Source organism: Solea senegalensis, linkage group LG7 (genome assembly GCF_019176455.1).
Source record: "Solea senegalensis isolate Sse05_10M linkage group LG7, IFAPA_SoseM_1, whole genome shotgun sequence".
In the NCBI taxonomy this organism is placed as follows: domain Eukaryota; kingdom Metazoa; phylum Chordata; class Actinopteri; order Pleuronectiformes; family Soleidae; genus Solea; species Solea senegalensis.
Genome location: NC_058027.1, coordinates 24,239,625 through 24,255,422, shown reverse-complemented (window position 1 = coordinate 24,255,422; position 15,798 = coordinate 24,239,625). Strand labels below are relative to the sequence as shown.

Sequence of the window (15,798 nt, the reverse complement as noted above, 5' to 3'; positions counted from 1 at the left end):
ATGAAAAACTACAGAATACAGTGTGCGTCTATACGAGTGATGTAAGTCTTCGATTAGTCCTTTAACACCTAAGCCTCTGGACTTTGTTTTTGCTTATTTTAACCATAAAAGGGCCAAAAAATGTCCTGTGAGTAAGTGCTATTGCTATTGCTATTTCCAGAGTAAAAACAAAATGTTTTATTTAAATAAAAACTGAAGTTGTACACGAACACGCTAAATTAGACATTTTAACAGTATAAAGCATTTTTAAAGTTGCATTTGTTTGCAAGGGTTAAAAAGTGAGGGTTAAAGGGTTAAAAAGTGAATTCTTATATGCAATTACAGTATCACTACTTTTCTTAACTTGTAATAGTAATGACTATGTTTCTGCAGTGACCACTGACTGAACAGATTCTTATGTACAGGTGTGGTGGTGTATGGCACATAAGGAATTGAATACATCAGATTTTTTTTTTATATATAAATAAATAATAATATAAAAAAATTAAATAATAATAATAAACAAACCGACAACTGTGTCTATGACGAGTAAGATGTTTTCAGTAGTAAACGAAAGATGAGTAGATATTGTGTTCGTTGAGACTGACAAAAGTGCAGCAATATCTGTGGGGAGTCATATACAATATAATTGTATCCATTTGTTTTCTTTTTATGTTCTGTATTTACTAATTGCTCCTATATGACCTGTTTTGATGCGCAGTAAGATTCATAGTCTGACAGAACAACACACACACACAGTCAGGCTTACACAGCTATTCTTCTTAGGACTTGAAGTGTAACCTTGATCATAACCAGTTAACACCTAACCCTCAACTCAAGCAGCTCCTCAGAAATCAGGTTCTGCCTCATTGTGACCAGGTTTTGGTCTCCATGAGGACTACTGGTCCTGACAAGGCCAGAAAAGGTCCTAAGGAAGTGTCAAATACAAGAACGAACACACACACACATGCACTCACACTCTGTTTAAACCATTTCCCCTCTCTCTCTCTTTCAGATGGCGTATCGCAGAGATGTGGGCTATTATCACCAGGTATCTGCTGTATTCTCTCTGTTTCCTCTCATTAGCCGTCTCTGTTTTCATCCTCGGGGCTCAGCAGTGCCGACAGGAGGATTTAAAAAAAGGATTCTGTGCAAACATCACCTGCGTTATATTTCAATAAATCCCGCTGTGCAGATGGAAAGGAAGGATACGAGGGCACTTTAGAGTGACAAACCCTTTCACAATGATTTCCGAGGATGAAGGGCTGGCATGAAAGGATCTCCTTATAGGTGTCTCCAGATAAAAAATTGATACGCTGGCGCTGTTTTGAATGTCAGCTTTTCAAGAAGAATGAGTGCGTGTCTGTGTGTGTGTGCGAAACTTTGTATTTATTGTATCACAGGCGTCACAAATGTCCCAATCAAAGTTATCTTTCCACCTCTGTGTCCGCTGTTTTTTTGTGCTCAGTGGTCTGTGGTCATAGACCAGTGTGGGATAATGAAAATGCAGAGTATAGCTCACTCACTGCTTTATTTAGTGAATATCATTAGAGTGGATTCTTCTGTGGAAGTGGAAGCAGCTTCAGTGCGAAGCTCTCAGGGCTGTTAATATCATCGCAGGAACTCTCTCATCGTGTTAAAACCTTAATTTCGTCACGTCGGATGAAATTACTAATCTCAAAATCTCAAAAAAGGAGAATTCTTAAAAGATATTGACTCCCTCAAAGTTGGGGGCGTGTTAATCGAAATTTCAGGCTTTTAATCCCAGCTACAACAGCCCACACTTCTGAGAATAATATTCCTAAACCTAACCTGTCCACGTCTATAGAACAAAGGAAAAGAGGCATTTACAGCCACTGTAAATGCCGTGTCATAATTTGCAAAATCTCAGTCAGTTATCTTTTTCTTGATGAGTTTGTGGTCTCAGTCACTAGTTTCAGGCGTTCTTAAATACAGCAGGATGTCCATTTTGTTAATTATGGTCCATTTAGAGTCACGCTCACTTCTCCTCTTCCAAATATGTTTACATCTGGTTCTTCTCAAGGCTTGAAAATGGCACAAACCATTGGATTACATCACCGTGTGTTACTGCTTGGCGTATGCATAGTATCTATGTGTATGTGTGTGTGTGTGTGTTTTATAGGAAGAGTGAAGATGCATGTTCGTCAGGGGAGTTTCACATATTGATTTTTGCAATTTATGATACTGCATTCACAGTGGTCATAAATCTCTCTCTCTCTCTCGTTGTACGGGTTTTGAACTAGTTTGACCTCCGTGCTTTTTCTTATAAATATATGAATGTCTTTTTTAAGAGGAACAGGCTCAGAAAAAAACACCATTAGACTTCTCTCCACCCCTCCCACACTCTAATGTGTCCTAACTTTTCATTGCAAGTCTGCAAATCACATCTGTCACCGCCCACTGTGCGTAATTGTTCTGACAAGAATTTGAAGGAGGATGAAAAAGCGCCTTGGTTAAATCTGTGCTTATCAATTTCAAAACGGAGCAGCACATCCATCCCATTCCAGTGTGTTAAATCCTCTGGACATATCTTAAAGATATGCGCTTATAGAATTTTTTTTGAGACGTCTATTTAAGGAACAGTTATGTATATCTCTCCTCTCTAGTATCAGTGTTGTCTCTTTGTAACTGCAGATATGTGAAAGTAAATTCATTTCTTTCATCAGCCAGTCCAGGGTTTTGACTATGCCAAGCAGCACCTGGGCCAACAGGGAGGAGACGAGGAGACACTTCCCGTCAGTCAGGACACGTTAGTTATGTCGCTACAAATAAGGGACACGCCACTCTCACTGGAGAAGGCCTTGCATCAAGATGGAACCGCCCACAAGAAAAGCCTCAGCAATGACAAACACAAGAGGTATTTTCTCTGTCATTATATTCACTTTAATTCAATTCCATCTGTATTTGTGTAGCGCCATATCACGGCATACATTGTCTTAAGTACATAGTGAGGCAGAAACCTTTACAATATTATAGTGAGAAGAGAAACACAACAGTTCACACAATGATCGAGCACTAGGCATCAGTGGAAGGGAAAAAACTCCCTTTCTGACAGAACCAGAGTCAAAAATGTGCAACATCTGCGTGATGTAGTGAAAAGGAAAAATGGGGGATGAGGTAGGTTATAGGTTTAGACAGGACCGTTCTGAATCAGTTATGACATGCTTATAGTACTACAATGTCATCTATACACACAGTACCATAGATTGTTGATAAAATTTAAACTGATACGATTTTTTATTATAATAATGATGACATTACTCCTACTGCTTATGAACCTAGCCTTGACACTGGACCTGGATCCTGCAGCCTGCAAGATAAGGACACAGAGAGAGAGGTGGGGGGGGTTGTATCAAGTGACATACCATAGATTGTTGATTAAAAATTAAACTGATATCAATTTTAATCATAGCATAATACTGGATCTGGATCCTGCAGCCAAGATGAGGACACAGAGAAATAGAGAGAGGACAGGAAGGAAAGACACAAACTAGGCAGAGTAAGAACATTGTATAACATACATATATATATATATATATATATACGTCTTCATTCGGTCTTAGGGTATGACAGAAAGTCTAGGAGAAATTTTATACAACCAAGAGCCAAAAAACGTCTCTCTCTCTAGACTAATTACCAGGGAATAAATAAATGAGTGGAAATGAAGGGACTGGCAGCAATAGGCAGGAAGTTATCCAAAAGATGACATAGCACTGATTTTCATACATTTTTTTAATAATATATAATATAATAATAATAATATAATACTTATAATAATGCTTTTGGACATGGCTGACTCAAACCATTTTAAATCTTTTTATCAGCTTCGCACAACTTTCTCTGCATTTTTTTTTAATATAATATGAGACATTCCCAAACTACACAGTGGACACTGCATGTGTTTTCAGAAGTGAAATCTACTGCTCATGGAAACTAAAAAAAACCAAAACGGTTGTTCAGCAGTTTGAGGGGATAAATGTTGTTGTAAATACTTGAATATAAATATGTGACTGTTGTTGTGGCAGAGCAGTGTATGTCTGCGCCCTGTTTTAAAGTATTTCATTTGTCCTTCTTTTGCCCTCTGTAAAGGCTTTTCAAACTTAATTTAAACTTTCTTTTTTATTTCCATGGCTTTGTGACTTAGCAAAGTCAAAAACACACCTAGTCAGCAACAATATCAAACCAGTCAGCAGTTTTATCGTTGTGGATGATCGGTGTGCGTATGCAAGTTAAGGTGTACAAAGTAAGCATTCCAATTTTCTCACGGACTTTTGTGAAAGCAAAAAAAACAAAACAAAACATGCTATAATATTACTGCAGCTGTTGTTCATAACTGGGCTAGAGATATATCTTAGATCCTGTTGATGTAATGGTGAGGATAGTGCAGTGTTTCAGCAGTATTTGTCGTGGGTTATATCATGTTAGTGTGTCAGAGGGAAACATGTTTCCTCTTCAATCACTTGAGATAATCAGCGACACCATGACAGAAGAGATATTCTACAATATCACAGTAATATATTTGTTTAGAGTGTGTTTGTGTTTGCTTGAGGATTGTACAGCTGCCATGACAAATCTCCTGGGTCCTGTAGAGAGGTTTGGGCAATAAAACACAAACAAAATCCCTCCTGCCCTATCGTCTGTCCCTTGTTCTACCCTGATGCTGAATGATAGTCGTAAACCGCGTTTGCTGTGGGCACGTGAAACCGACCGTCGTCGTCGTTTGACAGTCGGTGGCAGTGTTTCTGATATTAATTGCCACTTTTAATCATGCTAATTTAATAAATCAAGTAAAGGCAAAAGGGCGTCATTTTTCAAAGCCGCGCTGGATAATGAGAACCGAAGAAATTTATGTGGCACAATCGGCAATCCATGGACTAAAGGTCCCGCAGTAATGGCTCCGGAGCCTCCTGAGACAGCAGTGGTTGTTCATGTATGGTTTACTGAACTATTGGTGATGAACGTCCCGATGATTTTATGAGATGAAATGTAGTCAGTGTTTCATCTTTAGCGTATTTCTTTTATGTTTTTTCAGCTACATGCTGGACTTGTGCTTTTCCCGTTTTCCTTTTTTGTACAATGAGTCAGACATACTAAGATCATACATGAAAACCAATCAAAACTGCTTTGTAATTGTATTCCTTTACTAGAAATCACGTCACGTGAGCTCAGCAGGACTCTAAAACACCTTTAAAGCTGCATTATGTGACTTGTTTTTACTGATTTTTGTTTTTGTTTTTGTTTATTTTGTATCTGTTCGGCCTGCGTGAACAGATGTGATTTAACATTATTTGTGTGCGGCTATCGGACCTTACTGCGCAGGGGTGGACGGGGCAACAAGTGTTTATCCCGTCAAACTGACGAATGACTTGTTTTTCTGAAACGTTTACTGCTGCAATGTTGCCACCGCCTGTGTGCGGCGTGGAATAATGTCACCGGGCGACACAAGATCTGATCCTCTATACTGAGAGAGTTGTTTGGAGCTGGTAGACTTAATTAGCATTGTGTAAACTCATCCAACAGACACACTGTAGTGTAGCATTGAGTATTAATGACCTCAGTTTTACATAAATATGATAAAATAACAATATGATATGAGCACTTTTAGTGGCTGGATAAGCCGATACAATGTAAAGCCTAGAGCACACTGAAGTTTAATTAACTTACTTTCAAATAAATTCTGGGTCTTTGACATTCATTCATTCATATATGTCTTATTGTACACTAGTTTAACACTTTTATTAAAAAAAATAGCCCTTTTAACTTGTTCAAACCTGCATGAACCCCGCTTCATTTTGTGCACATTACGCGACTGTTGCATGGAGCCAGCTCCCCGAAGCACCGCCTCCGTGAGAGGAGGCGAGGGCTGCCACTGTTCCAGTGTGTCCTCGCACTGTTATCATTTTTACCAGACAATTAGAGGATAGACCGTGGCGCTTTGATGTCACTGTAAGCCTCGTGGCCCTCTGAGCTGTGACTCGATCAGCTCTAATTCTTACTACAGTTCAGTGTTTGAAGCTCGCGAAACAGGAATTGGATAAAGCAGTTGTTTGTCCAATTAACGGAGGGAGCCGTCCTCCCGTAACCCAGGACATGAACTCACGCTGGTTTTTGAAAAGAAGAATGTCACGACACGAAGTTCGGATGCAAATGTACAGATAAATATACAAATACTGTATATACACACACACTTCAGGAAGAAAATCACTTATTTTCCACATTGTCATAAAATCTGATGTGATTTTTCTTGCCTTTGCTACCGTCTCACTATAAAACCCGTGGGTATTAATTAACTATACTGAACAGTCTCAATTTCCACTCAAATTTACTCATATTAAAACCGGCAGTATGTAATTATGGTTTTAATATAAACACACATTAAAAAAAAATCAATATGATTATGTTATGTTTGCTGGAGGCTTAAGAGAGGGGGAGAGGAAGGTGAGGTTGTTAAAGGGAAGGAATGACATAACCTGGCTGTGTGCCCAGCCTTCTTGAGAGCTCACCGCCTTTTACTGTTGCTATGGTTACTTGCAGCAAGTTGCCGAGTGAGGATGGTTCCGTCATCAGCAACGAATCAGAGAAGCTGAATTCCGGCAGGGGCTTGACAGTGCCGAAAGTCACAGCACAGCAGAAACTGACAAAGGAGGAGACGCGCAAGAGGGACGGTGAGAGTCGTACGCTGAAGCAAAAAAAAGAATTATTATACAATATTTTTTGCAGGCAAGGTCAGGTGTGTCACTGTTCCCTTCTGCCTGTCATGCTTCTCTAAAGCTCTCGGTTTCTCATGCACGCACAGGAGAAGACACTGTCACTGTGTTACTACATCTTTTTTTTTTTTTGAAGAGCCAAAAATGCGGCCACTCAGCAGTTCAGCAGTTCACAAAGATGATGAATATGCATGAGACAGACGCTCCGCTGACACGACACATTATGCCAGATTAGCACGAGGTAAAGGTAATATAGCACACATCCAGTTAAAGTTGGACCGTATGGATTCTCACATCACGACATGCTCATGGTTCAAAAGTGAATGAAATGAAATGAACATGCTCTGATTTGGACTTCAATCTCGAGATTATGATTTCCTTAATGGACAGATTTGAATAATTCATTTTAATACAGCTTGATAGTTGAGAGAATCCAGAATTGAATCTAGTTTCAAATTCTTGTGTCAGATAAAGAGGAAAAGTGCAAATTCAGCTTCTGACATCCGTCACAGCGATGCATCGCCACGACGTTGGAAGCCAGAACCATTTTTGTGATCTATTGTCTCCGCCACTTCATTTGCTGATGTTTGACACAGTCGCACCACCGCGTGTCATTCGCAGAGAGACAAGTGATGAGAGTGACAGAGGGGTGGGACACACACACAGTATCTTCTGCTCCTGAATGACAATGTAACGATTAGACGTATTTGTAGTCCCTTTGTGAGTGAACTCCCTCTTTGTTCTTCAGATCCATATGACACCTCCTCTGGCTCCCTGCAGCTCATTTCCATAAAGCCGGTGGCGGCTCAGCCAAGTTACTCGCACCCTGCATCATCTGACCGCAGCCAGGACTCAGCCATAGTCAACGGAGAGGTGATGAACATGCACGTATGCGTTTGTAGGGCTGTACATACTGTAACATAAGTAAATTCACATGTGTGCACTAACCTCTTGTCATGACACTTGGCTTGTCGCCACTAAAAAGCAATTTTTATTCCTTTGTGCTGGTGACAGCTGTGGCTGAAGGTATCCTACTAAACTCATGAGGAAATTCTGGCAAAATAAAAATCCCTTGGACCCCAAGCATGAATAGATTAGTATTAGTGGCCAAAACAGACACAGTCAAGGTCAGTGTGGCCTTTTTCTTTTTTTTGCCGTGTGAACACTTATTCACCATTAATTAGTTGCTTATTACCATGCAAATTAGTAACATATTGGCACTTAATTAGTCATTTATTAATGCCTTATAATGCATGGCATTATTGTACAACCAGTACGCCATTAACACAACAATTTCCTTACTTACTATGTAAGTTATATTTAATGTAATATGAAAGATATGATTTTATAATTTATTGCAAAAGTAGGTTTGGATGAATACAAAAATATTTAATGATGCTGCACGCACATGCTTAAAACTTGAGAAAGACGTTTTTCTTAACCTATCATCGCACATTTTTTTGCCTTTTCCATATTTAAAAATGTGATTCTTTGCATTTATTTTGAACGTATTCCCTAGACAATCACGCAAAGTGTGAAGGGCACTGTTTAAAGTGTATACACAGTATAGCATGATGTAGCACATGTGTGTCGTTCTTTACTGTTATTATTCTTTCATTCCATCTCTAATTTAGAAGTCTTTTGTTCAACGTGTATGGAATCAATTGCATAACTTTTCAAGGCTCATATCCTCACACCCTCTGATCACACGCAACAGTGTTAGACAAGGACACGGCCAAAACACACACAGCATGGAGAACCTTGCGTCTGTTTCCGTCCCGATCACGCTCTCCACACGCTCCGCTGCATCCTGCGCTCTCCCTCGTCTCTCTCTGCAGGTGAACTTGGCTCTGAAGCAGAAGTCAGACATCGAGCACTACAGGAACAAGCTGAGACTGAAGGCTAAGAGGAAGGGCTATTACGACTTCCCGTCCACCGACGGCAGCAGCAGCAGCCGGGCGCTGGCGCAGAGGCAGCGGCACAGCCATGAGAGGGCAGCCGGTGAGCATGGCAGACCACTGGAGCCTGATGATGAGCGAGGTTCCACTTATGTCAAGTCTCACAGGAGGTGAGGGGAGAGTGGGGAGAAAAGAAAAAAAAAAAGGTGGAACCTGCAGTTTGGCTGAGTGTAAACAGGAAGTAAAATGAATGCTTGCGTAAGGTTGTGAGGAGACTTCTATTGCAAGGACACAGTTTGAAACATCGCAGTAGTGGCTCATGTCTTATTTAATTAGATAATTTATAAGAGAAACAGTTGCCTCTGACTTTGACTCTGACTCTTTATCCTTTCTTACTACTCAGTGATTAGTCGTGAGCTTCCATATGGAAGATAACAGGTTTGGCAAGTTGTTACATTGTCATGCTTTTGTTGTGCGATGTCCACCAGATGTCTAGCCAAGCAACAGGCCACCAGGGTTGGGGAAAAAACTGAATTGAATAATAACTGTATATTATTAAATTACCATAATCATCACTTTCCTTTCCTCAAAACCCCAAACGCCGTTAAAACACAGTCATGTTGATGTGCACGTCTGTAGACATGTTCCTGATGAAATATAATTGCGTGTGCAGTTTATTTGCGTAGGGGAATGTATTTTCGTCACAGGTTGCACACAAAAATGCAAATGACCACGTTTGGGTGTTACAGATTTAGGTCAAGCACACAAACAGTCTTTTCCACACCAGATTAACACGCGCCAAATAAAGCTGCTACGCACACAGGAAGCAACTTTTGAATTGCGGCTTGAAGTGTGCGTGACGATGAGTCGTGCGGCTCTTCGTACTTATCTCCCACGCTGGTGAGCGCGATAAGGATTGTAGCAATTATTTATTGTGGGAAATAGTGTGCGGTTCGTCAGCCGCACAGACGACACAACATTCCCAAAGGCTGAAGTCATCACTTAAGAGCATGTTTGCTGATATGTATCTTGTCATCAGTCAGTGATTTTGACACTGTTGTTTTGTTTTGTTGTCTTGATTCTCACTGTGCAAAAACTTCAGGATTTATAGAGAAATTCTCATGTATTACCTTTGATATGAGATTATGATGTTAAAACTGATTGCAGTGTACTCTCACACTCACTCACTCCAGTCGCCTGTCCATCACAGGGCCGCATAGAGACAAACAACCATTCACTCTCACACTCACCAAATTAGTGATAATTAGTGTCCAATTTTGCACAGTATAATGACAATAGAAATACAACACCATCCACATTTAAATTGGTTCCCTGTAATTTTCCATAACCCAGTTTTGGCTGGCCTCTTTTTTTTTCCCTTCTTTTTCATTCTAAGGTTAACCCCTCTAACTGGTGTTGCATTTAAGTACAATTTGCATTTCATTGTGTACACTTATGTTATACACACAAACATAAGTGGCGCACGCGTTGTCACGTGTTGCCTCTTTTAAAGGTCCACTGTGTAAGAATTGGTGACATCTGATGGTCAGATTATGGAGTACAGCAAATGAAGAACGCCTCTGCTCACGCTCTCCTTTCAAAAGCACACCAGTGAATTACAGTGGTGTGTTTACATAAAGGTTATAAATGCGCTTTCACAATTGTCTCCACTCCTACACGTTACTACTATTCTGCTTTGTCCTTCTTCTTCCACCTTGGTTTATGCATCAGGTGTGTGTCGGTGGAAATGCTCTTCTTCGTTTGTGTCGGTTATACTTTTGCTTCAAAGCGCCACATCGTGCTCTGGCTGATTTGTCTGTTCACACACTGTACCTTCAAATATACAGACCTTTTTTACTCAGTTTCATTACGAGATATCTCAAGTGACATAACTCTCTGAAATGAGAGCAGATACCTCTATGAACTGTGTTCATCGTTTCTCATTCATTAAACCACATCGTCCCTCCGCCTCCCAGTCCCCTTTCACTGCGGGCACACTAAAACTCAGAAATAATTGAAATGTTTGAGTTTTATAAACACCTCAGGTCTAACTCTGTCTCTCTCTCTCTCTCTCTCTGCTCCCCGCTGTAATTGGTAGGCACTCCCAGGTAGGGCAGACGGCCTATCGCAGCAGACAGAGTCTCAGCAGTCCCAGTCCTGGGGGGACGGAGATGGACCTGCTTGTTATGAGGGAGAGACCAAGGAGAGGCATCCGCAACAGCGGCTATGACGTGAGTCACATTCCATCATCCACTCAACCCCCGTGTCCTGAGAAGATGCAGTCGAGGTCTGTATAGGTCATTTTACAGTATTTTAAGGCTACGTCCAAACTACTACTATTACATTTGGCCATTCAGGTACACCGGTCGTGCGTGTGCTGTTGTCGACAGGAAGAGAATTTTCCTCCTCTGCAGTTGTAAGGGTTACTGTGTTGAGGCAGACAAGGAGGTGATTAGTTGAGGCTTTAATTCACAGCGGATTGTTGGGTAAGGACCAATCAGGAGGAGAGCTGGTAACTGCGTCATGATTTTCAAATGGCTCAGACTGAAACACAGCCCTGTCTGCGTTTATAGGGTTAAAATATGCCGTAGTGTGGATAACCAGAGCAGAATTCATGTGAGTTTAACCCTTAGAAGACAGAACATTTCGCCTGCTTTGTTCCGTTAATATGTTTAAACATACACTATATACAGAGGGTATAAGATATATCTTTTTTTCCAGCACAATCTGATGGAAAAAAATGATAATTTTCACCAACTGTATAAATACACCTGAGCAAAAAGTACTAACAATGTTTAAAATCGGATTGAATTTGTGAAACTTGGAAGTACGTCACAATTCCTGCACAATTATTGCCACTTTATGTCACTACTAAAAATGCAATATGAAATGAATTATAATTTTTTTAAAGCCTCAATATGTGACCTATAGACGATTATTATTCGTTTATAGGTATTATTCACACGGCAATTTACCATTTTAAGGGGTTAAATAAAAATGGAGTAGTGTCGATGTAACCTTAGAAGGCTCATGCACAACAGATGCTCTAACTGTAACTTTCACTTGTTGGTTACAAATAAACTTTTGCTATGTTATATGTATTATTAATGGGGAACTGAGGCGACTGGAGCCTGTATTACCTTTGTATCAAGGATACAAAGGATAGGTGGTATATAGTTAATGGATGGTTGAGGATGTATGATTCAAAAGACGTTTAATCACGTACTTTATGGATTCTCACATTTGTTAACAAATTCCGATGCGACTCTTTTCACTGAAGTAATTGCCCTGTTGAAGAGGCACTGCAGCAGCAGCAGAGTGAGAAATCGGATGTATTCTGCTCAGGTGTGGTTTCAAGTGTGCCAGAGTTAGCCAGAGGAGAAGTGGTTCATTCATATTTAAAGAGCTCAAATTTATAAGGTCCTGTCATCTTGATACATAATGCATCTCAGGGTGGCTGCTTTTATGCCTCCCCTTTTTGATTGCTCCATTATGGCTTTGTGTATGTCTCTTCCTGAGTCTGAAAGAAGAGCAGACCATTCCTTAAAAAAAGGGTTTACATTCTGATCTGCCCTTTTAGTAAAGTGAGTATGTTAATGCAGAAGTAGCTGCGGTGTACCTGCAAATTGTCGCAACGAGAAAAGCACAGTTGTAATTGGCTCTGGCATCATGCAAGACAGTCTCTTTGCTTTAAAATCAAATACAGGGAAATAAACCTGAAGGAGAACGTTAGGATGCTTACTTACCTGGGACAGAATAAATACACTGGCGACAAGGGGAAACACCAAGAATAAACACAAAAGGGAGGGGAATTAACGAGTCACAGGAAGTCAAACGAGACATGATGCACACAGTCACAGTCAAGAGACCACATCACACCTGTGTTGTGCTCCCTCCACTGGCTTCCTATTTGTTTTTTTTAGGATTGATTTTGATTGATTGTATTGCTGTTTTTTTTAAAGCTCCTAATGGTTTGGCACCATCTTACCTCTGTGAACTCCTTCTACTTCACACCTCATCCTGAGCGCTGAGGTCTAGTAACAAGTTGCTTTTAGATGTGCCAAAAACTGGACTAAGAACTCAGGGCGATTGAGCCTTTTCTGTAGCTGCCCCTAAACTTTGGACCGAGTTACCCATGGAAATTAAATCTGCCCCACCATTTTACCTTTTAAATCACTTAAACCACCTCTTTGCACTCGATTTTTCTTTTTTAAAATTGTTTTTATGTTTTATACCTTGTTGCTATTGCTACATTAAATAAAACTAGATAATATGAGAATTAAATGATTGACATTGTAATAAAGTAAAGCAAGACCAAACTACATTTAACCACTGATATTTGCCAGTCTGCTACAAATATGGCTGAATAGGCAGTGCAAGCTCCACAGTCTCTTTTCAGAAGTCCTGGCCCGGTTGATTACGGTGGACCAGTGTGGCTGCAGGCCTCGTCTCTGCAGATGCAAGTCTCAGTCGTTTCATGTTGCAGAGGGGGGGGGGCTGATTTATGAGGTGCACTGAGCGAGGTCTCACGAGGCTACAGTCCATTCGTACAGGAAGTAGGGCAGCCACTACTCATATTAATTTATCACTCGATATAAGGGCAGGATAAATGGAAACAAGATGGAGAAAGAGAGGATTTTTTCTTTTAAAAAAAATACAAGAACTTTGGAAAATGTGGGGGGAAAGGACCGGAAAGATCGAGTGAAGGCGCAAGTAAATGATTCAAGGTAATGAATATGCAGGAGAGATGGAGAGGATAACGGCTGCACTGAATATATTCTTGAAGATGTAAAATTGATGACACACTGGTGGTGAAATTCTTGGCCGATACGATAAAAACGTTTAAGATAACAATAGCTGAAACTGATATTTTTGTTTTCAAAGAAATCTTCAACTACCTGGGCTTCTTTAAAGTCACTTACATGACCCTTAAATGATCAGTCATATACAGTTTTATGAAATGTCATATATCAAGAGTTTTAGAGCCTTTTTGGCTTCTTATTCAACTTCTTAGAATATCTTTTCACTATTACAAACATTGGTATCTGTTTCATGGTCAATCAGAGCCAATGAGGTGAATACTGGCTGATACCAGTGCAGAGATGATAAAGCTTTACATTCCTATGAATATTCCTTTTAGAAAACATACATTAGGCCTCCAGCAACTGTTCCTTGAATTGCCCCCTGGGGACAAATAAAGCTTTTTGAAATTTAAATTGAAACATTGCTGGACCACTGAGTGCCTCACTGAGCAGACCGCCTGTAAATCAGGCCATTTTCCAGGTGGCTGCCGCTGCTGCTGCTATATTCACATGTAAAATCTGTGTCGGTAAAACTACTGTTTGTACTTTTATGATGACATGGTTTTTATGGTGTGTGTATGTAAATCTTATGGTATAATAAAAAAACTGTTGATAAGTATGAGGCAATGTGAGAATATTTCTGTATGTTTCAGACTGAGCCTGAGTTGATTGAGGAGACGAACGTGGACCGCCTGATGGGGCCGCGGGGGTACATGTACGGCCGGGGCTTGAAAGGCCACTCGGAGACGTCCACCCTGAGCTCGCAGCCGTCGATCGATGAAGTGCGGCAGCAGATGCACCTGCTGCTGGAGGAGGCGTTCAGCCTGGCGTCGGGGGGTCAGTCCACATCTGGAAGGCAGTCCCACCACCACCAACTGCCTCCTGACCACTACAGCCCCGCACCGCCTCCCCTCCCTTATGCAGACGTGGTGACCAGTGCCCCAGGCACGATGAGCTGTGGGCGGGGAGGTCTGCAGTGGGTGCCATCTTACGGTGCAGATGTGTATCAGTGCAGCCTGCCTAAACCAGTGAGTGGGATTAACACTGAGTCGCTTCTCTACTGTGACAGAGTCTGCGTCACCTTAAATGCCTTTCATTCTCTGTTAAAGGCCTTTCGCTTCACGCAGCTTCCTGAGATGGCTATGGATTCCCCTCCACCTTTACCTCCTCGCACCGGACCTCCTCCTGGGAAATCCCTTAGACGGTAATGCAGAATATGATGTGCACGTGTGCGCATGCACACACACACACACACACACACACACACACACACAAACACACAATCATACATTATGCTGTCTGCAGCATCAGATATTCCACATTTATCCACGTTCAAATTCATATTCAGGGATTAGATATCCACTCTGTAATGTGCTGTGGCCGGGGTGCTATTAGGCCTAGTATAAATTTTAATATTGAACAAGTGCATTGAGAGATGGCAAGAATGTTAATCAGGCACTCACTTTTTCACACAGAACATGTCTGCCCTCTAGTGACGCTGGTGTGGTATTGCAGCAAGTCTATGTTTGTGCCTTTCCAATTATATTGTGCCTATTTGTTTGTATTATTTAATAGCATCTATGCCTTTGTTAGCTGTTGTGCCTTGTGTTGCATTGCAAAGGGAGCTGCTGTGGCTAAAATACACTGGAAAAAATTAAGATATTGGTCATCCTAAATAAGTATTTATCTCAATTCTTTTTCCATCTCTGTACAACTCAGTTCCACTTCTGATTTGGGGCCTAAAGGACGGATCTCAGACACGTCTCTCACTGGAATGCAGAGTCACCATGATAGCAATCCATATGGGCCAACAACCAGAGCAGCACTTCCATCTATCACTGCAGAGCAGCCTCTGTCCAACTACTCAGGTGACCATACGAGGACCCGACTATGTGTGCCGACTGGTTTGAATAAATATAAATGAGTCGTCTTCATCGCTCTCTCTCTTCTCTTTTCTCCAGGAAACCCAATAACAGCTGTCTATGCCATCCCAGCCTCCAGGTCTGGCTACTCAGAATACTTTCTCTCCACACCACCGACCTCCTACCACAGTCCGTCATGGATGTCCTATCCACCTGAACCTGAGGATGTGCCACCGCAGTGGGCAGACTCTGTAAGGAAGATGAATTATTAGATATTGGTGATAATTACCTGGACATTACCATAGTCCAGTCAGTAGCTAGGAAATGTGGAGCTGCATGAGGCAGGAACAGCAGGAACAGCAGTAGCTGAGCATACCCAGGCTCAACGTCAGTTAGTTTAGGCAGCACTTGATTTGCTTTGCGTTCTATTGGCAGAGCATCCATATTCAATATTGATCATGAGATGCCAAAATCCTCATTGTGATTAATATGCAATTATGCAGCCCTATTGAATGTACAGGTACATTTT

The 15,798-nt window shown here is 41.1% G+C and overlaps 1 protein-coding gene across 2 annotated transcripts in view; it reads left to right on the top strand.

Moving 5' to 3' along the window:
* The window catches only part of kiaa1549lb (KIAA1549-like b), a 65,096-nt gene that overhangs the window by 45,988 nt on the left and 3,310 nt on the right, over positions 1-15,798 (top strand). For both annotated transcript variants that reach the window (XM_044030495.1, XM_044030494.1), the window contains 10 exons: positions 995-1,030; positions 2,667-2,857; positions 6,535-6,665; positions 7,456-7,580; positions 8,546-8,775; positions 10,704-10,836; positions 14,061-14,435; positions 14,517-14,611; positions 15,127-15,275; positions 15,369-15,520. In XM_044030495.1, the coding sequence (XP_043886430.1) occupies positions 995-1,030; positions 2,667-2,857; positions 6,535-6,665; positions 7,456-7,580; positions 8,546-8,775; positions 10,704-10,836; positions 14,061-14,435; positions 14,517-14,611; positions 15,127-15,275; positions 15,369-15,520 (1,617 nt within the window). The remainder of the gene's footprint in view (positions 1-994; positions 1,031-2,666; positions 2,858-6,534; positions 6,666-7,455; positions 7,581-8,545; positions 8,776-10,703; positions 10,837-14,060; positions 14,436-14,516; positions 14,612-15,126; positions 15,276-15,368; positions 15,521-15,798) is intronic.